The sequence below is a fragment of the Schistocerca piceifrons genome, chromosome 1, assembly GCF_021461385.2.
Source record: "Schistocerca piceifrons isolate TAMUIC-IGC-003096 chromosome 1, iqSchPice1.1, whole genome shotgun sequence".
In the NCBI taxonomy this organism is placed as follows: domain Eukaryota; kingdom Metazoa; phylum Arthropoda; class Insecta; order Orthoptera; family Acrididae; genus Schistocerca; species Schistocerca piceifrons.
Genome location: NC_060138.1, coordinates 1018335354 through 1018359388, shown reverse-complemented (window position 1 = coordinate 1018359388; position 24035 = coordinate 1018335354). Strand labels below are relative to the sequence as shown.

At 39.6% G+C, this 24035-nt stretch overlaps 1 protein-coding gene across 1 annotated transcript in view; it reads left to right on the top strand.

Moving 5' to 3' along the window:
* Window positions 1-15711, top strand: part of LOC124711332 (arginine kinase) — a 38121-nt gene extending 22410 nt beyond the window's left edge. The window contains exons 2-6 of the mRNA XM_047241395.1: window positions 6690-6868; window positions 12968-13386; window positions 13711-13845; window positions 13921-14118; window positions 14702-15711. Of these exons, the coding sequence (XP_047097351.1) occupies window positions 6700-6868; window positions 12968-13386; window positions 13711-13845; window positions 13921-14118; window positions 14702-14851 (1071 nt within the window). The 5' untranslated portion in view covers window positions 6690-6699 and the 3' untranslated portion in view covers window positions 14852-15711. The remainder of the gene's footprint in view (window positions 1-6689; window positions 6869-12967; window positions 13387-13710; window positions 13846-13920; window positions 14119-14701) is intronic.
* The last annotated feature ends 8324 nt before the right edge of the window (window positions 15712-24035 follow it).

The following is a 24035-nucleotide window of genomic DNA, read 5'->3' as shown; positions in this document are numbered from 1 at the left end:
CAGTCTGGACTTTAGTTTCACAAGACTATGAAATTCATAATAAAACTAAGGCTGATTCCATTTCTGTATTTGTTAAACGTGCTATACCAAGGACTTATAAAAGACGAATTTCGTTACGACCACTTGTCTGCAGCAGAAACTTAATATCACATGACTGATGGATACAAGCTTTTGGATCGAACTATGTTGGTAATTTGACATCGGCAATCATCTGATATTCAAAAGGGTTTTTCCATTGGCATCAATAGCGTCTACATTACTCCATGAAGTACGAACAAGTGTCCGTCGGTAATCATTCAGATCTTTGGGTTTGGTAGACAGACGCTAAGTATGAAGTAGTCAAGCAAATACGTAACGCTGAAATGGTGGAATAAAATTCACAGCCTCCACAAAGCCGTCCTCATTTGATTGTCGTGGCTTGTCACTCTAAACGAATTAGCGAGTAAAATAAATTCCTTGAGTATGCGGATTATTATGGATACTTTGTTAGTAAAACCGACTAGATCACTCAACATATTAGGACCGATGACCGTTGCTGTCTGGTCCCTTAAACCCCACAAACCAACCAAACCAACTCAACATATTACTTTATTGCTTCTTTTCGCCTGCTACCATTATCAGAGCTAAATTTGCAACTTATAAAACGACGTTCAGAGTATTTATCAATAAAAACTATTCCCAAGATTGGATGCCCCCCTTCGGCACTTCGATACCGACACAGAAGGTTGTTTTATAAGTAGCCCGTTTTAATCTGACGAACGCTGCAGCCAAAAAGACGTAATAAATAAAATACGTGGAGTAATCCAGACGGTTCTGTTCATAAAGAATGTCAGGACAGTTAATAGTTCATGTCACAGCAACGTACGGTACACCTTCCCCCTCCCCGTCCCCTCCAGTGCAGCATAGCGGCCATTTAAGTACCTAGGGAAGACAATACGTAATATCTTTAGACCTTCGAAGCTTTTGCACACTCGAATTTTATTTTGAGAGGATCGGACACACATGCGGCAATAGTTCATCGGCGTAAATGCCCCAGTGCTTCACGTGTTCAGGCAACCGCGACCCGTCGCTTGCGAACGCGCCAGTCGTTAGGCGTGACCTGGCGAGAGGCCCACTCGACTAATTTCCCTGTGAATCACGCTGCAAACTGTCCAGTGCCCTCTGCTCGTGCCGAGAGTCGAACGGCGTCCTGCGCCTCATTGGCTGGCTCTTCCGCCTATGGCGGGTGGCCGCTTTCATTGATTCCATTCCTGCTCGCTCGAGCTGCCGCTATTCACCCCCTTTGCTGGGATTCCAGTGCCGCCTTCCGTCGTGCAGCTGAACTGCATCTAGGCGTCCGGTCCCCGTTTCCAGTAACTCTCTCTCATTCGGGGACGAAGAGTGCCGCTCGGCGGGCAGGAAGGCGCTCGAGACAGCGTTAATTGGCTGTGGCTGTTTGCGCAGCACGTCCGCGCTATTGTCGCTGGCGAGGAGACACTCCGCGTATCACGCGTTCCACAAGAGCGTTCCACGTGAATTAAGAGAGATAAAAGGGCTGTCGAGGGCACTCTGTTGCTGTGCCGCTCTTCTGTTTACTCTGGGAACTCCAACCAAACGGCAAGCGAGCTTAGAACCCGCACAGAAGAGTCTCCACAGTACTCAATGATGGAAATCCGAAAAAACCATATAGGGCAGCGAGGGGCCTATAACACACGTCATGCTAGATCGATCAGCTTTCTCTACTCAGACTAAAAGCTCGCCACATTGCTTGTAAACAGCCCCAAATTAAGTTTTCTAGACGCCTTATTTTTTACTCAAATGAGTCTTCGTCAATGAACCAAGGTCACGAAACGTAGACAGATCTAGCGCGTATTAAAAGAAAAAGCCTCACAAATTGAACTGAAGAACTGCAAAAGGAAAAAATGCCTGATTTACTAAATCTTAATAATGCCAAAGCAAAGGGAAAATTGCGATTCTAGGCCTTTGTCATCAGTCGTCTGACTAGTTTGATGCGGGCCACCACGAATTCCTCTCCTGTGCCAAATTTCTGATCTCAGAGTAATTTTGCAAACTACGTCTTGCAATTTCCTGGATGTATCTCAAACTCTGACTTCCTCTACAGCACCCTCTAGTTCCATGGAAGTTATCCCCTGATGTCTGTTGTCCTATCACCCTGTACCTTCTAGTGTTTTCCGTATATTTCTTGCCTTCCACCTAATTTTCAACCTCCTTATGTAGCACCATATCCCAAATGATTCTATTCTCTTCTGTTCCGGTTTCCTCATAGTCCATGTCTCACTACCACAAAAGGCTGTGTTCGAAACGTACGTTCTTACAAATTTCGGCCCCAAATTAAGGCTTATGTTTGATACTGGTAGACCTCTCTTGGCCAGGAAGGTCCTTTTTGCTAGTGTTAGTCTGCGCTTTGTCCTCGTTGCTCCGTCCTTCATGAGTTATCTTGCTGCCTAGGTAGCAGAATTCCTTAATTTCATCTACTTCGTGATCACCAATTACGTTTCTCGGTATTCTCGTTTCTGCTACTTCTCATCATTCTTGGATTATTAGAAAGAATATCCTGGCCTTTGCCTTGGGAAAGTAATTGACAACTCACTCCAGGACAATTGGATCAGGGAAAAAACATGTCCACTTTGTCCATAGATCTCTAGCTTCTAATTAACTTTATAACTTTTTATTGTAAAAAAAAGGCAAGCGGATCTGAGCGGCTCATCTCTGAACAATATAGTCTACTAAGTGTTTAATTTCCACGATACAATTACTGGGAACAAATTTTGAGTCTTTCAAAAATTTGCCTATTTTTATTGCTTTTCATTCCTATAACATTCCCACTCTAAACAATCATTTTAAATGCTCGAAGTTGTGTGAAACTGAAGCAGCTGATAAGGTTCTGAGCGCTATATTATATGCGAAAAAGAAATCTCTACACCCGACTCAAACAATTTGTACACGATCTTTTCTTTAGGAGGGACGGGGAGACTTGTCTTAAATTTGAGTAGTTCAAAATGTGGACTGTCCGCGTGGGCCCTGTTTCCTAGAGCAGGGTTCCCCAAACTATGGGAACTGGGGTCAGCGGAAAGTAAAAACATGCTCTGCGAAAAACTTAATATAGCGGCTTTTTCCACATTTTCTTATTTTTTAAATTCTATTACGACTTCTATGTTAGTTACGAATTAACTGTTTACTCACTCAACAAACAAGTTTTTTCTATTTTTTAAATTTTATTCATTTTATTAACCTTCAAAATAAACTTGGGTGTTTCATCAAAGTACCAGGATTCAGTGTTCCGCCGGACAAATTTGGGAAGCCTCGCCATAGAGAAATATAGAAAGTGTAAATCAGTGTGACTTCAATTAAATAGAAAAAATTCCTAATTAGCAAAATATTGTTTATTGCAGACCATTAGAACGTTTGATATTGACTTGTTACGTCAAGCACCAACGAAAAATTACCATTGAAACTGATTTAAATATCTCTGAATGATAATCTTCAGATTCGTGTTGTATATTAAACCCTCTGTATTGCATAGTCATTGTAAACGCGCTTAATGACGTGATCCGCCTTTACAGGACATTTAAATAGCGCACAGTACTCGAAATAAGCAAACTGCCGAGCAGCCCATAAAAATAATTACTTTTTGTGACTTTTCATTATGCATCGACAGAAGTTGCATCTGAGTTTTGTCAATGATTGAGATTAATTTGTCACATATCTGGGAATGTGCTTCTGTTTGTACATACTAATAAAGTTGGACGAGGCACACGAATGTTGAATTAGACATTCCAATTTTTACTAATAAATGGAAAATTTTCCCTAAAATATAGTTGGAAAAAAGTAGAGGACGGACAAACTCCCCACGGTGCTAGCAGGTGGCAACAAGCTAGGGTCTCCCCACGTGAGCGGTGCAATTGAGCAGACGCGACCTCTGAAATGAAATGCCGGCTTTCTTCTCAGTTCCCCACTCGGTGAGCAGCTCTTCCCCGCCGCGAGTCGATATCTCGATGTGGACGTGATAAGTGATAAGGAGGCGTGGTGTGGCGGTCTGCGATTGGTCGAGCTGCTATCGATCGGGCGCGCAGGGGGACGAGGCACCCCCTCCGACAACGCCGTCGCGCCGCGCCTACCCGGCCAGGGTCATTGTGCTATGGGCCGGCGGGCGGTGGTGATGTGAGTGAGGGAGCATAGTCCCCTAGACTAGTAGTTTGTAGTGCCACTTTAGCTCGTTTCTTACACACTTCGACTTTTTATACGACACGGAATCATTTGTACGATAGAAACCTTTTTTTAGTAAAATAAAAAGGGGAGACTACTTTTTCTTGCCCGAACGCGTGCGTGAAATTTCGGAAATGGGTGGCTGTGCGTCGAAAGATAAAAAGACTGAAGCAGCGGCGTCCGGTGCAGCGACGGCAGCGGCGTCTGCGGGCTCTGGCGACGCTGGGGGCAGCAAGAACGCATCGAAGGCGACGACGCCGGCCGACGCCGCTCCCGGCGACGTGAAGGGCGGCGCCGCCCCGGACAACGAAAGGTAGGACCCGGCGCCTCGTGGTCGCCTGGCCGCGCCCGACGTATCGATTGCAAAGGGTCCTCCACTGACGCGGGCGGCAGACACGCCGGCTAGTCGAGCGCTTGGGGTAGTCCCCAACACCACCGGTAGTATAATGTAGCTGTTTTTTCCTAGAGTATTCCTGTAGCCCGATGACAGATACGATGCATTTGCCCCACACTCGTTTTTTAGTGCTATTCGTACTTAAAAAATAGCTTGCTTCCAATAGCAGACTAGTCATCCTCTTTTCAGATGCTAAGTTCCATTTAATACTTTTATACAATTTATTTTGCAACCACAAAAAAGTTGCCAGCAACTCGCTGTCATGATCTTGACTGCAGTTACCCAAATAAGTTTTTGAAATATTGTTCATAAATTAAGGAATTAGAAGCGTCGTCGCACGTTTGAAGAACCCATGTGCAAAATGCCTTGTAATTATCGCAGCTTGCTTGCAGTTGCGCGTAAGTGCCCTCCAGTTACTGTTGCAGTCCCTAGAGACGGCATCTAAAATAGGGAATAAGTTCCCAAATTTCTAAACGTTACAGCTCAGGAACGTTTTTGACGAAATGCCGTCAAATCTTAAATCCAGTAAGGAAGAGAACTTGTTGCAAGGGTTGGAGGCCATCTTATTGAGGACCAAGGGTGTGGTCGGGGCGTCTCCACATGCCTGATGGCTCCAGCGTCTCGTAATTGAAAATAGGTCTTGAGGCTGGTTTCATATCTGAAATGCAAAGCGTCACGGAAAAATTGTTGTACAGTAAACATTTGTGTCTATCGTGTGTCACACAGATCACTGAGCATTGTTGATCATTCCAACGACTTAGCTCTCAGGCTAACTACCTGCTGACTATAAAGTTGGTAAAAAATGTTGGTTCTGGGTGTAGTGTTAAATAATCATGGCGACATAGTTCCATCCGTATTTAGTGTAAAGGAATTCTGCAGTTCTGTACAAATTTGATTTCGCTTTAATCTTCACTGATGGCTTCATTACAGAGTTCCATAAAATCGTTACAAATTGCAAAACTAGTGGAAGTAATTTTCTGTTAAGTAACACTGGAACATTGCCCAGATGTCGGAATATTACTGTTGCACAAATTTAAAGAATAAATAATTAACATTAAACATATTCCTTTTAAGTTGCATTGTTTTGAGATACATATTAATTATAGCAAATAATTTAATTGCCATGTGTTACTATGGTACAGTCAGACATAAATTAGTATGTGTGTAGGTTCAATGCAGTGTTTAATTGTAGCTCAACAACAATGGCTAGAGTTTGTGATCAGAGACTGTAATTTTCTTGTTGCTCACTGTTAGTGTTAAGGTATGTGGCGCTGTGTTGAGGTAGTGTTAAGCAAAATGAAGTGCGAACCTGTGTGTGAATGCGGTAGGGACGTTACCGGTAACTATATTAAATAGGCAGAAACTGCTTGGAGTTGTCGGTATCGCTGTTAGTAACATTTTTATTGCAGGGTAGTTCATGTGCTAAAATGGCTGATTTTATTGAAGGGTAAGAAACGCAAGAGCACAATTAACGTAATTTTTAAGCAGCATGTTGAAACTTGACCGTGTTTTAAATTAGCGGGCTAAATGGAAATTGTTCGAAAATTGTCAGCAGATTGAAGAATAAATTTTTAATGTACATATGTCACTAGCCATCTCATGAATACCGTATGTTCGGATGGTGTGCTGATAAAAGTAGGAAGTATCGCCTGTTGATCTCGTCATTGGAAGTAGTTTCGAAAAGTAAATGTGCCATCATTATCTGACGATGTACAGATAAATCTGACGGGTAATAATGCGCTGAGTTTATCATCATGTAATACAACTTTCGGAATTTGCTTAGATGTTATATTATAAAAATTAATTTCATTATAAAAATTAATTTCATGTTCAAGGAATGCCTAAAACTATCCATACTGCCCGAAATGTAAATGACTAAACAAGAGCAGGAATCCAATGACACAAGGGTCTCTATTATGGAACCGTTGTTGGCAAAAAACCTGTATTTCGGGTTAAGCTCGATTAGTTTGTCGTCACGAATGTTTGGAAAGGGACAGCGGTGTTGCATTACTTCACTGAAACAAGTAAATATTTGTACATTATTTTGCAGTTATTACAGTATTATTTACATTTGTTTACTCTTTTGCAGTGGGAGCAACATGGTTGATGCTGCAGTACTGGAGAAACTGGAGGCTGGCTTCAAGAAGCTGGAAGCCTCAGACAGCAAGTCTCTGCTGAAAAAGTACCTGACGAGGGAAGTATTTGACAAGCTCAAAACCAAGAAGACTCCCTCCTTTGGTTCTACACTGCTAGACTGCATTCAGTCTGGTGAGTATGGAGATCCAAAATTCTCAAAAGCTAAATATCAAACTTAGGTGCCAGGAGGTGGTCTTCCAGGATTGCCTAATTATATACCCCACCTTGCTGCCACTGACCTCCATATCTGATCACGTCGCCCTTTTTCTTTCCCATAACTGATGGTAGTCAACAAAGAACAGTGCAGTGGTAGTGAAATGTGCAGAAAATTGTTAAATCTTCATGGATAGGCAACTCATCTGTGTCTTTCAGATTCGAAACCTTTGACATTCTCATTGTACCTCCCTATTGTTTCACACCAGTCACTGCCATCTATACATTTATTTTTTTATTTACATTTTTCTGGATGTTATCAAAACATGACTTTGCAGATGTCATGTACAAGGTATATATATAACTTACTACCCAAGTTGTACCATGTATACACTCTTCTATTTATTTGAATTTTATTATGTCTAAACCTTTGAAGTTAGCAGGTATAAAACTTCCACACAATTGTTTATATATATATATATATTTCAAATAAATAGAAGAGTGTATACATGGTACAACTTGGGTAGTAAGTTTCTGTGAGTATTTGAAAAGGTTTTTATTTGCTTCTTACAATGTTTGTTTTTCAACAAAGGTTATTCCACACTCAACAGTTAATAAATTGCTTCTTTCACTGCTTGCAAAAACTTGATAGCATGTAACACCTTCCAGATTTTGCTGTCTGGTATGATTTGGTTTCTTAGTGTAGGGCAGGTGAATTTGAAAAGTTCAGAAGTATTTAAGTGAAAACAGACAATTAAAAGAAAAGACTTTAATTCTGTTTGGAATGCATAGCCATTATTTGCTCTTACAGGACATATTTAGACAGTTTGTTGTAAAACATTGACCTGGTGATATATGGACTGTCTGTTCTTTTTAACATCTAACAATAAGAATGTGCATGGCAATTTGGAAGTCATTAAATACTAAACGTTGCAAAGTGTGGGGGTCTTGTAGCAGATATGAGTAATGGGGATACTGAATGAACACAAAGAAAGGCAGTATGAATGATAAGATTTGTGTGACCAGCAGGAGTGCCACATATTGAAAGAACTGAACTAGCACACTCTTAAAGATAAAAACAAACTATACTCAGAAAGAGCAGTTTGTGTCGAAAAGTGGTTGTAAATTACTTTTAAACTTCCACCTAGATATCACTCGAGGAGGACAAGACTGGTTAAATTATAGCACACAGAGACACATAAGCAAATACTACTCGTGCAATCCATAGATGACTGGGACAAGAAAAAAGACCTGAGACCTGATAACTGATAGAATGGGATGTACCTGTGCCATGCAATCTACTGTGGTCTCCAGAATATGGATGTAGATGTACAGGCTAACATTGATGAAACTATAAAATTCCTATATCAATTTTTAACAGTTTATGCTACTTTATAACAAGTGTGTCAAATGAAGTGTTAAATTTGCTCATTTTATGTACACCTTAGCCATAAATTGTAAATCTGTGTATTGGTCTCAGGGTATTCCAGATGGAACATACTGCTTTGTTCAATTGTGTATAATTGTCAGCATATTTTGGCATGTATGAACCAAGAAACACACACAGAAGTTAAGTATTGCTGTGTGCAATGGTCACTAAGCATGTGGCAGTCAGTAGGCCTATGGTAAATAAGTTAGCAGTAGAGAATATTGTTTGATCAGAAACTGATTGGTGCTTGTTCTTGCACTAGGAGCAGGCAGTCACAAAATACTTCAGTCTCATGAATTTGATATTTGCATATGCATCTTCTGCACTGATTTTCAGATTTTTTCCAAGCCATTAGTATCCTGCAGATAGCTATGATGAACATTTTTCGTCTTTAATAGTGGTATACACCTTTTGATGTCAAAGATGAATTTGTATGAATTTAGTATGTGATGAAGAATGTTTGCCAACAACATGGTTTTAATTCAGTGATTTGTGAATATGGTTTAATTCTTGTCCAAGGAATAGTAGAAACAGTTTCAAATAGCTTAACATATTTGTGAATTTTATCTCCTCTGTTGTAAAATAAAATATTCTTGAAACATGAGTTTCATCAAATGTTGACAGACCTTTTTGACGTGAAATCGTGTGGATGCTGTGAACTTGCTCTGTGGTTAAATATTCAGTACCAACTTCTCCATTACATGCATCGTTCTCATAAAGTTGGTGAAAGAATCATTCAGCAGCTACCCCATGTTTGCACTTGTAATGACAAATCTATGGAGTTCTTAGAGATTTCAATTTGTGCCGAACTGCCATCATTGAAGTAGAGGACATGTTGGGTGTGTTGTTAGTTCCAGTATGTAGGTGAGAGTAGTTCTCTGGAAAACATAGAATGTGTTCATCACACTCGCGCAGCACTGACTTAACGCAATCTTCTATTTTATAGTACACAACCAAAGGACAAAAAGTAACTCAAATATTCTGCCAGTGAAATCCTTGTGCAGATATCCTCAAATAAACATGTATAGTTTTTTTTGGAAAATCCATTTTAACGAAGCATGAAGCACCAGGAGTAAGTATTAAAGTTTTTTGGGATGAGGTAGTCAACAGTCATAGACCATCTTCATTAATTTATCCAATGTACGTGAATTACTTTCAGAATCTTATAAAGGTTCCACATCCCGGCAAAAAACAAAAAAATAGGCTGGTCATTTTCTTCAATCTAAAAACAGCAACATAGCATGCACTCCTAATTTTTCAGATTGCAAACAAGTTGCTATATGTAATTCTTTTACATCTTCAATGGTAATTGGTAGTTTTCCATTTGGTGATAATTAGACACACACATAGTTGTGACATTCTCTACTGTTTTCGGCCAAGTTTACAAAACTTTGTGTGAAACCAATTTTATCTTCTGTCAATAATACCCTTGATTTCTTTACCATGTATACAGTTGTTAAAAAACATTTGAATTTTTCTTTACCGTATGAAGTTGCTACTAACGTAAGTATTTGCAGTTTTTCTTTATTAGAAATTTGCTGAATTTCTCTTGAAGTTCTTTCGTTTAACTGTTGCACTCTGTACACTTAGCACTGCCATGTGCTCCAGGCACAATTTCCTCTCAAACATGCAGCACTTCTGATTCTCTTTGCTGGAATTTTAATGCTAAGCAATGGGACTTGGATAGAATGTATTCTGGGCACCTGTCTCGTTCTGTTAGCAATCTTAAATAGTGAAATGTCACAATTACCGGTAACACTTGCCTCCATCCCCAGCAAGTTGTATGATGGAAGAGATGTAACAGCTGTACAGGATGTTACACAAAGATTAGCATCAACAGCCTGTTTTGTGGAATCACAAGATTTTGTTAATTTCTTGTACAAAGATAATATGGTACCTGTTTGTATGAAAAATCCAAAATTAAACTTTTCTGGTCCTTCAGTTCAGAGTTACTCATTTTTAAAGTTTCAAAAACTGTGCGATTTGTGAAGTTTTACACCTTCAACTGTTTGAGACCTATAATTTTTACCATTCTAACTTTCTTAAAAGCTTCGAAAACATTTATTGCTTTACCGAATCCATAAAAATGCATAATTTTCCCGAACCAACATTTTGTGTAAATTCTTAAACCTTTGTAAAAAAAATTGTTACTAATATACCAATTGTTAAAGTGTGCACCAAATTGCAGAGGAAAAACATTACCTGTTTTACTGGTAAGCTCAGGATTCAGTGCCAGTCTGTAGGACTTTTGAGCTAGTAATAAGTTGTAATGGAAACCTAAAATTAAAAAAAAAAACAAAAACATAAGACTATAAAACTGTTCTTTTATTTGGTGACAATTTATTACATAGAGACTATAAATTCAGATTTTGCTTCCCCATATTTTCTGCAAATATACTAAAAATCATTGTCTGCAAAAAAGATAGAATGTTACTTAGTTTGTACATTTATCTTAATATGGCATGCTTTTGTATGTTTTTTAAAATGATAAATCAAAGTGTGCTCAATTGGTGTACAGTAATTAAATTTTAATTATTGTTCCATGAACCAGCCTGCAAACCATGTGCAGCTGGACTGCAGATTGCAGTAAAATAACAATAAAAATATGTTCCTGTGGGAATAACATTGTGGAATTTGGCACTGACATAAGCCAACTGTTTGATGAACATACATTTTTCTCAACACAAATTTCAGATTTTGGAATTTGAAGAATAAAAATTGTTTGAGAAAATTCAGCATTTTTATGACTATGGTAGTCACATTTTAATGCTTACAAGAAATTGAAATACTAGTACTGATTTGAGGTATATTTGTTAGTTTTTGAGGTATGGGTATTTAAAGATGTTAGAATGTAGCAAGTCACACAGTTTTGGAAACTTTGAAAATTATTTGCTCAAAGATAATGTCCATAAAATCTTGGATTTTGTATACTTTCTTATTTTGATAGGTAGAATAAAATGACAATAATTACAAGATTTTACAAGGGTTCAAATACTTTATATTGTTTGGTTTAAAATAAATGACCCATGTATATTAAATCAATCTCTTTGCTACTACCACTTTTCTGCTGACAGATGACTCGTAGGACACTGATTTTCCACAGTAATTGCTAAATTAAGTGGATTTGTTGCAGAATGAGTGGATGATTTGAACTGTTTCTTAACACTAACCAGTCAAAGATGGTTTATGAAGGATCTGCATGGAGAAACAGAGCAACATAACCACTCGATGTTATTACCAACACTGTTAGGAAACAAATAAGATTTATATATAGTAAAAAATGTGTAACATACTGATCACATGGCCTTCCATCTGCATACTGCTGAAAAAGTATGAGACCTAGAAAGAAAGAACACTCTTACAATTTTTTTTCTGTTGAAAATTATAATAGACATTATGTGAAACAAAATGAATATGGTTGAAGTTTGATTCAGGTGAAAAATTCCTGAAATTTCAAAAAATTCTTTAAAAACGAAGTTTAGTCACACATTAAAAATTATTTGTATGTTTGCAGGATTCCAGAATTTTAATGATTGTATGTTACAGTTGATTGCAATCTTTACAGTGACACTAATTGAATAATGAAGTTAGTGGTCACAAGCTTCTAAGCTGCCACCTCTCAATGCTCGTTTGTGAAAAGTGACCAACATGCCAAAATGGCCTCCTAACTGCAGTTTTCTTAAAACCTGGAAAAACATTTTAACCTTCTCTCAGTATGTACTTTTTGCACTATATTGTCAGAAACATCTGTGAAATGGGAGCAAAGACCACTGGGTGATTTGATGTTAAATAGGACTGATTGAGTTAGAGATCTTAGATGGGTGTGGCAGCAAAACAGCATTTCTGTAAAATTAGCATGTAAGCAGCACATTATAGCCTGAAATGATTGTCATTTAGGTGATATAGTTAAGAGAACAGTGTTAAAAGTGTATCAAAGAAAATAAGACAATCCCCAGATATAACAACAGCACAATCTACGAAACTTCCTGGCAGATTAAAACTGTGTGGTGGACCAAGACTCAAACTCGAGACCTTCGCATTTCGCAGGCAATTGCTCTACCATCTGAGCTACCCAAGCAGGACTCACGCCTTGTCCTCACAGCTTTACTTCCGCCAGTACCTCGTCTCCTACTTTCCAAACTTCACAGAAGCTCTTCTACGAACCTTGCAGAACTAGCACTCCTGGAAGAAAGGATATTATAGAGACATAGCTTAGCCACAGCCTGGCGAAAGGCAAAGGTCCCGAGTTAGTCTCAGTCCGGTACACAGTTTTAATCTGCCAAGAAGTTTTATATCAGTGCACACTCCGCTGCAGAGTGAAAAATCATTCTAGCACAATCTACATTTTTAAAGATATTAAATATGAAAAGTTCAGCTATAAGAATTTCAGTTAACAGTGAATCAGTTATCTTAAAACAATGAAAGGAAGAGCGTTTGAAGTGCAGAATTGTGTGTATGACAGTAGCATTTTTCTTAGTTTAAAGTCGTATTCCGTTGTATCTTTGGGAAAGGAACAACTTACTGTTAATAAAGTGAGAAACTTTGAACTGTGAATAAATCATGTTTAAAGTTAATTGCATAAGTAGCATTAAAGTGTCAGCTGTGGATATTAAACCATAAAGAAGTTTAATGGACTTTCCTGTTCCCAGGTCTCGAGAATCATGACTCTGGTGTTGGTATCTATGCTCCTGATGCAGAGGCATACACCGTTTTTGCTGACCTGTTTGACCCCATCATTGAGGACTACCATGGTGGCTTCAAGAAGACTGATAAGCACCCACCGAAGAACTTCGGTGATGTCGACACGTTGGCCAACCTGGACCCCAACGGCGAATACGTCATTTCCACCCGTGTCCGCTGTGGTCGCTCCATGCAGGGCTACCCATTTAACCCTTGCTTGACAGAGGCACAGTACAAAGAAATGGAGCAGAAAGTTTCCACCACACTGTCTAGTTTGGAGGGTGAGCTCAAGGGTCAGTTCTACCCTCTGACTGGCATGAGCAAGGAAGTGCAACAGAAGCTCATTGATGACCATTTCCTGTTCAAGGAGGGTGACAGGTTCCTGCAGGTGAGCAACTGGAGTTTTATGTGGTTATTTTTTTACTTTTTCATAAATACTTCAAAAGCATCATATTCTGAATGTGGTATCAGTGGTGAAAAATAATCTAGTTGTACTATATAAGCTTTATGTGACTGGAAGTGAATTACATTTGTCAAATTTGCAAAATTCCCCTATTTTAATGAGACGTCATTTTGATAACACTATTTCAATTCATTTGCACAGCTCTGAGTTAATCTCAGATTTTTTAACACTTCGTAAAATGTTTGCCATAGGTGAAATTTGGAGTAATCCTTTTCTTCATTGTGAATAATAATAATAAATTTGTTATAGGCTGCCAATGCATGCAGATTTTGGCCCAGTGGTCGTGGTATTTACCACAATGACAACAAGACCTTCTTGGTTTGGTGCAATGAGGAAGATCACCTCCGAATCATCTCTATGCAGCCTGGTGGCGACTTGGGACAGGTTTGTCAAATACAGTGAAAAACTCTAAGATAAATGTGTTGTGAAAAAGTGACTAACTTTTCTTGTGAATTTCAGGTTTACCGTCGTCTTGTACATGCTGTGAATGAAATTGAGAAGCGCATTCCTTTCTCACATGATGACCGTCTGGGTTTCCTCACATTCTGCCCCACCAACCTGGGAACAACGCTTCGTGCCTCTGTCCACATAAAGCTGCCAAAACTTGCAGCTGACAGGACAAAGCTGGAGGAAGTTGCTGGAAAATTTAACCTCCAGGTAAGGAATGTGTGTGTTTCTAGGAGGTTGTTTGCAGAATTCCAAAAATATATAAAGGGTTACAGGGGCTGCATTATGTGGAAGCAGTATGACAGTAAGTGCTTAAAAAAAGGGCACCTAGTGGCTCATAAATGCAGGCACCTTTAAATTTTTTATGCACTGCCTGATCAGAATAAAATTAACCAATGCATAGAATGAAAGCTAGCTGACCCTTGGTAAATCTTAAAATGCATGCTTCCTTATCAGAAGCTGCATGGTTTATCACAAACATCCTTAAATTGCTCACCTAGAGCTGTTTTGTGGTGTGATCTGTTAACTTTGTGGTGCTTTCACAACTTGTGCACCTCTGGAAACTTAAACCAGAAAAATACTTGGCAAGCATCTATTGCACCATAGTCTTTTAGCTGTTTTGAGATGTTCTAGTATAGCTTGACAACTTACTTGACTTCTGTACTTTGTGCATACTCAGGGCCTGTTTAAGATTGTTACTGTCTGCAGAACATCTGGCCCATTATGGCACACAAGAAAAGAGTTTCTTCTGGAAAATTGTATAGACTCTAATAAAAAAATTATCCTTTCACAGGTCCGTGGAACACGTGGTGAGCACACAGAGGCTGAGGGTGGCGTGTATGACATTTCTAACAAGAGGCGCATGGGTCTAACAGAGTATGATGCTGTGAAGGAAATGAATGATGGCATCCTGGAGCTCATTAAGATTGAAGGCTCTCTGTAAACATTTGTGGACCAACTAATCGCTACAAAAAAATATTTTACATCCACTCTGCTTCCCATGTACCCATACTAAAGGACGTGTCTACAGCTCAGTGCTGTTTGTCAGTACATTTACATTTCCTTAATCTTAAGAAATCAATCTTCCCATACTTCATACAATCATAAGACTGGTATGGGAAGTAGAAATGTTGGTCATCAGTATTTTGTAAATTGTTGTATGGTATTATAATTTATAATTGCTGCTGTTAGAAATGATTTTCCTGTATAATGCTGTATTGATAATTTAGTTAAGATACTCATGCTGTATTCTCATTTGCAAGTTTGTCTGCAAATAATGAACGCACACATTGGAAATGAACACTACAGTGATGATACTATTAAATATATCTCATTTAACAGTGGTTTGTCACAGTTCTGAGTCTTTGAGTTGTAACAAATACACATAGAAAGGCTTTAGATAAGCTGTTGCTTATGCCTTATAGTAAAAGGGAGTAAGAGGTTGAATGATGTTTAACCACAGTAAAAACATATTAGCTGTAACAGCAGTTTTGAATAAATAATAGATTATAGTTCACTAGGGGTGAAATTCATCCTTTACTGTAAAGTGTTTCTGCTCCCTCTTGGCTCATGTAATGTGTTCACCACATGATATATTTTAGCCACCAAGGGCTTGTTTGAAAATTTCAGCCGAGTGTAATGCTTCTAGTCCTTATGAAAGTAATATATTTTTGCCATTCATTAAACAAACCAAAAGCTGTAATGAAAGACATGTTTGCACAAAAATTACCATTCCCAAAACAAAACAGCTGGTGCAATTCCACTGTTCAGTGAACAAATATGAATAAAGTCGTTGCTACAAAATATTTCTGTACCTATTTAGACCTTGCTTCATGTAACCCACATTCTCCCGTGGTAAATTTTTCATCAGGTTAGCTTGTGGCTCTTTATTTTTTTTATGTTTGATGCACAGTACATCACCTTAGGGTTAATATGAATAAAACAATTTGTTTTGGGAAAGTAAGGACTAAACATGAACTACAATGCAGATGGCCTGTGAGACTGTACTATTGCATGTAATGTTCTGTCTCATTGAATATATTTATCATAGTTTTGTTGTTCAGATGAGCTACAACTATTGATTTTTAGCTCAACTGTAGTTTGACTGTTGCTGTGTAAATTTCTGATTGTCTTCTCTGAATAGTGCAGTCTGGAGCACTGCTGGAAGTAATGTTGCTCAACACAGTATCCAAGTCTTTGAAATAAATATGAGGAGGTCTTTCTGAGACATTTGCCAAATATTCTTAGAGCACTCTTATTAATAAAACTTTAATGCCAGAACATTACTACTCTCTCCAGGTACGACAGTAGTCAAATTTAAGATATTCCACTTTTTCTTCATGGATCACTTCCACCATTGTTAATCTGGGGCATTGATTCAGGGATTTCCGCACTGCCTCAGTGTGGGATAATGTGTGGAATATGTATGAATGCCCATCCCAAAGGGAGCTACACTAGACTTTTGATGGAATTGAAGTACTCTATAACAATCAAATATATCAAGGAATCACTCTGGGTTGCATCTGGCTTTCAAACAGTTCACATTATCTGAGAGATGTGTTTTATGAATGAAAGTACTTTGCAAGATTGCCAGAAGCTGTTGGGGTGTATATGCCAGTACTTTTTAGTCCTGCTGCACTAACTCTTGTGTATTCTGCTGGTGGATATTGATGTCATGTGTGGGGAAAACAGTGCCTACACAACATTGTAGCTTAATGAAGCCAAGAGATTACCGACACTGTCAGCTCTACTTCCATTCAGTTGTTACCTATCTCGGCTAGTGCTGCTCTCACAGAGGAAATCAGCAGCTAAGGTAAACTTGAACAAGATCAGTTCTCAAAAGAACTCTCCTTTACATGATGCCCTACAAGATAACCAACTCATCTGAAATCACATAAAGCACCCTGGCTTCTTTTGATGTGACCACCAGTGGGCTAAAACACTGGAATGAACATCCACCCAACAATGCACCCCTGGCTCAAGATCCAACAAAGAAGATTGCTGGATTCCAACTACTGTGCCAAACATAGTCAAAGCTAAAACACACAACAATCGCTCAAGAGGTGTGGGTACACCTTGAAGTGGGGGCTTCCATTCATCTGCTGACTGCAGAGTGAAGTAACAAATTATTAGTGTGTCCACTTAGAGCATTTGATAGCACATGCATTCACAAAAAATGCAAGAGCGATTATTGATACTTTATTATTGAAAGCAGTTGCCTGAGCTGATGTTGGGAGGGGACAGGGAAGGACACAATGAGGTGGTAGTGGAAAATAGGTAGTGTGAGGAAGGTTGTGGCTTCCCAACAAGAAAAGGGAGAGAGTATACCAACATAGGGGAGTCAGGAGGATGAGTGGTTGGATAGGAGTGGTGTTGACAGGAAAGAGAATGGTTAAAGGTAAGGTGGGTTAGTGGGAACAGGTTAATAGTTGGTTTAGGCCAGGAGGATTGCAAGAGCATTGGATGTACCGGAGAGGCCATTTCCATCTGCATAGTTCAGAAACACTTTTCATAGTATCCAAATGGCCTGTGGGGTGAAGCAGATACTGAAGTCATTTGTGTTGTGGCATGCAGCATGTTCGGCAACTAGATGGTAAAGTTTGCTGTTTACCAACCTTTGATAGTGGCCATTCATGTAGTTGGTTACATGTCTGGACTGAGGCACTGACGTGCAATTAGTTGCGGCAGAGATGTGAGATGCCACCCCAAGGCCACAGTAACTTTCAGGGTTTTTTCTTTCACCATATGGACTACAGGTTGCCAAGCCATAGTTTCCACTTCTGACTCACTACTTTGCCTACCCCATTGGGATCTTCTTCAGGTGACTATGCTATCAAAAGGTCACAACCTGTATAAAAGCAAGTTTCCACACTCCATAGGAAAGGAAATTACTGGGTAATGTTTCTGGTCTTTCACAGTAATGCAAGGAAGATGCGGAGTTCAGTACCACCAATAACCTTTTGCAGTTGAAGGCTGTTTACAAAACTGCCATGGTTTTTTTTCTCCATGCAGAATGTAGACTTTCTACTTTCATTCATTTTATATTTCTTAATATTTACAAACACAAATTTCAGCCCGATCCAACTTTCTTAAAGAGGTCTTTAAATTTCACTTGCAAGCCTTAAAAAGCAGATTCTTTACTGTTGCAATAAATAATTGATAGTACATTTTTAGGTGGCCTGCAGTATCAGTGATAAGTAACATTTTCAGCAAAACATAAATCACATCATCTTGTCCTACAAATCTGTGCAGTATGTGGATAATTTAGGACATTTCACTGGTTGCACTACATAGCACTCAAATTTCTTGTTAGAACTACATGTACCACAAGCAAAGGAAGTTTTCAACTAACTGAATCTTTTTATTATCTACTGTAATTGACAAAGGGATCAGATTAGAGTACTGAGCAGTTTATATATAGTAGATCCAAAAGAAAGTAAAACATAGACAGTAGGAAAAATTGTAATCTAATTAATCAAAAAGTAACAAAGAGAAGGGAACTGAAGACTTGCAGAATGTTAACCGTAAAGTGGATTCTATAAATGACTAAATGAAAAGGTATTACACTTAACTGATGGAGAAAAGTCTAGGAAACCATTCCCTCCCCCCCCCCCCCCTTCAGAAGGGGGGAGGGAGGGGTTGAGAAATGGTCTCTGCTATCCAGAAACAGTTAATTCGGCATCTGTAATTCTTTCAAGGGTAATTCTCATATTAATTAGACATGCACTAAAATAATTAAATGCTAACACTGGACATAATTGGATGATCTAAAATGTTAGATGTGGCAGGGACTGCAGTTGACATGTCAGTGATGGTGGGGATTAAGCAATACCAGAAGTGATTAAGCAATATAAACAGCAGGAGCCATTCCTAAGCTGTGCAGTTGTAGAGAAAGTTGTCATTCCTACATTCCGAGGTGCTGCATCAGTGTTGAAAACGATCCAAAACTCACATTGTGGAGTATGTGATCGGTTGTATAGACACCCAAGTGTGTATAATCATCCTCATGATCAATTTAGATTGTCATGCCAACAAAATTTGGTTCTTACAGGTGACTTGCCATCAGGAGGAGGAAGTTGGAGCTGTAGTAATATTTAACTGTGAACATAATGGGGCAGTTGTTTTCACTCAAAGATGATTAAGTCAGGACATATCAGGATTTGGATATATAATTTTACTACTATACAAAAATAAGTATCAAAAGTGAAATCTAAGAACTAACTTCACAATTCAGAGAAAGTGATTTATTTTAATTTCTGTAACTGAAACATTAATGAAATAAGATGATCCTTTAATGTGCCTCAATTGCCTAGTGCAAGTTGTCACACGTTACTTCAGTAACTTGCATGTCCCTAATGTACTCCAGTTATCTGACTCCGGAAAGATGACCTACAGTTTAATGCGGAATCTGAACCACGAGTTGTTTCTGGTGACTTTTCGCGTCATTGAGAGGTGAAAATGAAAACTGAAAAATCCATGGTCCAACTGAGATTTGATCCTGCAACCTCCCAGCTTCCAGGCATGCACTTTACGACTAGATCACAGTCCTGACAATTTGATAATACTGAACATGGTGATGGACTGTGATTTCCTACATTTCGATCTTTAAAGAACTTCGTTATTTACAAATTATGCACTAGTTAATTACAATCATTAGATTTCCACATGTATATTACACACAAAATATGTACAAAATGTCCTGTTATATACTTTATAATGACAGTTTTACAGCTGAAAATGTCATCTATGCTATGTACTAGTTACAAATTATTATAACTCAAAGGGTATTTTACACGCACCATGAGTAGTCTTCTTCAGACACTGTTGATATAATCTATGTAAGACCTGCTCAGTCACCCAGGAATTATTCTTCCAGTTCTTCAGTTGCTGCTTGAAAGTCTGTGTCTGTTCTTCTTCTTCTTCAAGAAAATCATCTTCACTAAATTCTCCATTGCCTGTGTATTTATCATCATCTTCAAGCAAATTACCCGTTATGTTAGTGCTGAAATCAAAACTCTGCAACATTCATGATGTGTAAATTTCAGCAGCAAAAGACAAGATTTGGCACTGAAGAGGACCATTGTGATATAAACCAACACTCTTCTAATTGTGACTGCTTGATATTTCACTTAAGATGTGATAATCAGATAAATTCTAAGCTATAAAAAATATGGCCACTATTAGAAAAAGGCACTCAATTACTAAATATTTGTGACAAGAGCAAACCAATGGAGTCGGGCAATAAACATTCAGCCATTTTTAACAACAATGTTTGCCATGAAGGTACTCGAGCATTTGTTACTTATGTCCTGATTGGCAGTAACTGCTGCAGACAAAACCTGCAGTTTCACTGTCGGCTATTGCAAATTGAACTACAGTGCAACAAATCACTTACCACTTCAGCTGTGAGCAATAACAACTGATGAGGAGCCACACCATTCGAAACAATCTTGTCTTAAAGTTATACAGATGACACCATCATGGAGATGTCAAAGTAATGACTCAAATCATCTATAGTGTCCCAATGTGTGTAGTTTAGAAACACTTAACAGAAAACAGTTTTCACACTAGCTTTTATGCCCTTGCTCTTTTTCTAGTAAAACTATACACAAACACTTAAATGTACAATCCCACATCTGCAGTGAGCCTGATTAGTGATTATTAAAAGCAGTTGCCTGCACTGATGAAGGTAGGGAGGGTATTGTGGGAAAGAATGAGGTAGGTCTTCCGATAGATGTCTCAGTGACTGCACAAAAGGAAAGGAAGTCAGAGGGTAAAGCATATACAGGGTGTTTCAAAAATGACCGGTATATTTGAAACGGCAATAAAACCTAAACGAGCAGCAATAGAAATACACCGTTTGTTGCAATATGCTTGGGACAACAGTACATTTTCAGGCGGACAAACTTTCGAAATTACACTAGTTAGAATTTTCGACAACAGATGGCGCTGCAAGTGATGTGAAAGATATAGAAGACAACGCAGTCTGTGGGTGCACCATTCTGTACGTCGTCTTTCTGCTGTAAGCGTGTGCTGTTCACAACGTGCAAGTGTGCTGTAGACAACATGGTTTATTCCTTAGAACAGAGGATTTTTCTGGTGTTGGAATTCCACCGCCTAGAACACAGTGTTGTTGCAACAAGACGAAGTTTTCAACGGAGGTTTAATGTAACCAAAGGACCGAAAAGCGATACAATAAAGGATCTGTTTGAAAAATTTCAACGGACTGGGAACGTGACGGATGAACGTGCTGGAAAGGTAGGGCGACCGTGTACGGCAACCACAGAGGGCAACGCGCAGCTAGTGCAGCAGGTGATCCAACAGCGGCCTCGGGTTTCCGTTCGCCGTGTTGCAGCTGCGGTCCAAATGACGCCAACGTCCACGTATCGTCTCATGCGCCAGAGTTTACACCTCTATCCATACAAAATTCAAACACGGCAACCCCTCAGCGCCGCTACCATTGCTGCACGAGAGACATTCGCTAACGATATAGTGCACAGGATTGATGACGGCAATATGCATGTGGGCAGCATTTGGTTTACTGACAAAGCTTATTTTTACCTGGACGGCTTCGTCAATAAACAGAACTGGCGCATATGGGGAACCGAAAAGCCCCATGTTGCAGTCCCATCGTCCCTGCATCCTCAAAAAGTACTGGTCTGGGCCGCCATTTCTTCCAAAGGAATCATTGGCCCATTTTCCAGATCCGAAACGATTACTGCATCACGCTATCTGGACATTCTTCATGAATTTGTGGCGGTCCAAACTGCCTTAGACGACACTGCGAACACCTCGTGGTTTATGCAAGATGGTGCCCGGCCACATCGCACGGCCGACGTCTTTAATTTCCTGAATGAATATTTCGATGATCGTGTGATTGCTTTGGGCTATCCGAAACATACAGGAGGCGGCGTGGATTGGCCTCCCTATTCGCCAGACATGAACCCCTGTGACTTCTTTCTGTGGGGACACTTGAAAGACCAGGTGTACTGCCAGAATCCAGAAACAATTGAACAGCTGAAGCAGTACATCTCATCTGCATGTGAAGCCATTCTGCCAGACAAGTTGTCAAAGGTTTCGGGTAATTTCATTCAGAGACTACGCCATATTATTGCTACGCATGGTGGATATGTGGAAAATATCGTACTATAGTGTTTCCCAGACAGCAGCGCCATCTGTTGTTGAAAATTGTAACTACTGTAATTTCAAAAGTTTGTCTGCCTGAAAATGTACTGTTGTCCCAAGCATATTGCAACAAACGGTGTATTTCTATCGCTGCTCGTTTAGTTTTTATTGCCGTTTCAAATATACCGGTCATTTTTGAAACACCCTGTAAGTATATAGAGTGAGTGAGAGAGAGGGGGGAGTGCAGAGACCAGAGAAAGGTGGAGATGAAGAGGGAGACAAAGATGGGGTGAAAAGGGGAGGGGGAAGAGAGGGTCTGCATTTCAAGCAGGGAAGGGGGGAGACACAAGGCAGTACACGATCTGGATGGGAATAGAATGTTGTGGACAGAAGAGAAAGGCAAGGAGAGACAGTGGAAAATAGGTTAGTGGAGACTTAGTCCAGAACGATTGCAGGATATGCTGGAGAGAGAATTCCCACCTGTGTAGTTCAGAGAAACTAGTGTTGGAAGGGTGTCCAAATGGCTCACATAGCGAAGCAGCTCTTGAAGTAATCTGTGTTGTGCTGAGCAGCATGTTCAGCAACTGGATGATCAAGTTTGTGGGTCACCACAGTGTGGCAATGCCGATTCCCCCTTGCCATGTGGGCATTCTCTCTCTCTCTCTCTCTCTCTCTCTCTCTCTCCCCACACACACAAACACTTCTCTCTTTGTCCACTCTCTGTCTCTCTCTCTCTCTCTCTCTCTCTCTCTCTCTCTCTCTCTCTCCTTTTTTCCCCTCCCTCCATCTTCCCCTCTCTAAATCCTACTTATGCTTTAAACTCTGCAAGCTCTCATTATTTGTCATAAAATCTACCTACCTTTATCCTGCTGTTCCCTCCTTGCATCATGCATTCTTCGCCACACTCTCCCCATGTCCATCAGCCTAAGCAACTGCTTTCAATAATCAATTGTCAACAATCAGTCCCACTGCAGTTGTGGGAGTGTACATTTGGATGTTGTATGGCTGTGTTTGTGAATATGGAAAAGACTAAGAGCTGGAAAGTTAATGGGAATACTAATTTTTGGTATGTGTTTCTATGCTCCACACACTAGTTTACTACAGGTGATCAGTTGCCTTTCCCTTATGCTATGTGTGGCTCACTCATGAATTTCCATTGTTGTTGACCACTGCAATCACTGCTTGAAACACTGAAAAGATTTCTCGACTGATCAGTGACGCTACATGCTAATGGTATAAAAAATAGCGTGAGGTGATATATCCTGCTTGTCACTAAGGCAACATTTAGGCTGGTGGTGGAGGTATTCTTCCTCGGAGGACACTTACAAAGGGGGGCAATGTGTACCTTATTCACCTGCAATTTCCTCTCATTGGCAGACTACACAGGAACCTACTATTCAATCATGTGCTTCCGATTGCTCACTTAACAGTTATCTGCAGCCAATCTGTATGTTTAACAAGACAATACACCCTGTACCAATCCTTAACTGTAAAAAGAATGGTTTGGACTTAATAACATGAAGTTGCTTGTGTGGTCGTCCAAGTCAACTGACCTCAGTCTCATTGAATATACCTGGGATGTCAACTTGGAAATACTTTCACCAGCCCCCTTCAGTCGTGTGTGGTAGTTGAGTGGTAATGGATAAAGATGGATCATCAATACTTTTTGTGTCTTGTGGAGTCCTTACCACAATGTGTCACTGCTGTCATCTCGGTTAAGGGGTTCTGCAGACTACTACGTAGGTCTCTAACTCAATTGTTCATGGGTTTTTGGATGTGCTGCTAGCTCAGTTGGTGAATGGACTGAGGCAATATCTTATCCAGAGTGAAAAAAATATTTAAATGGCGTGTTTTATGTCCCAGGTGATTTTTTTCCCTTGAGATGAATGACTATGTAGACATCTACCTTTCTTTGTCAACACATAACCCATCTTGTTCATTTGTAGGTCCTCCTCCATGATGGAGTCTATGGAACACAATGAAGGATTGAATAATCAAATATG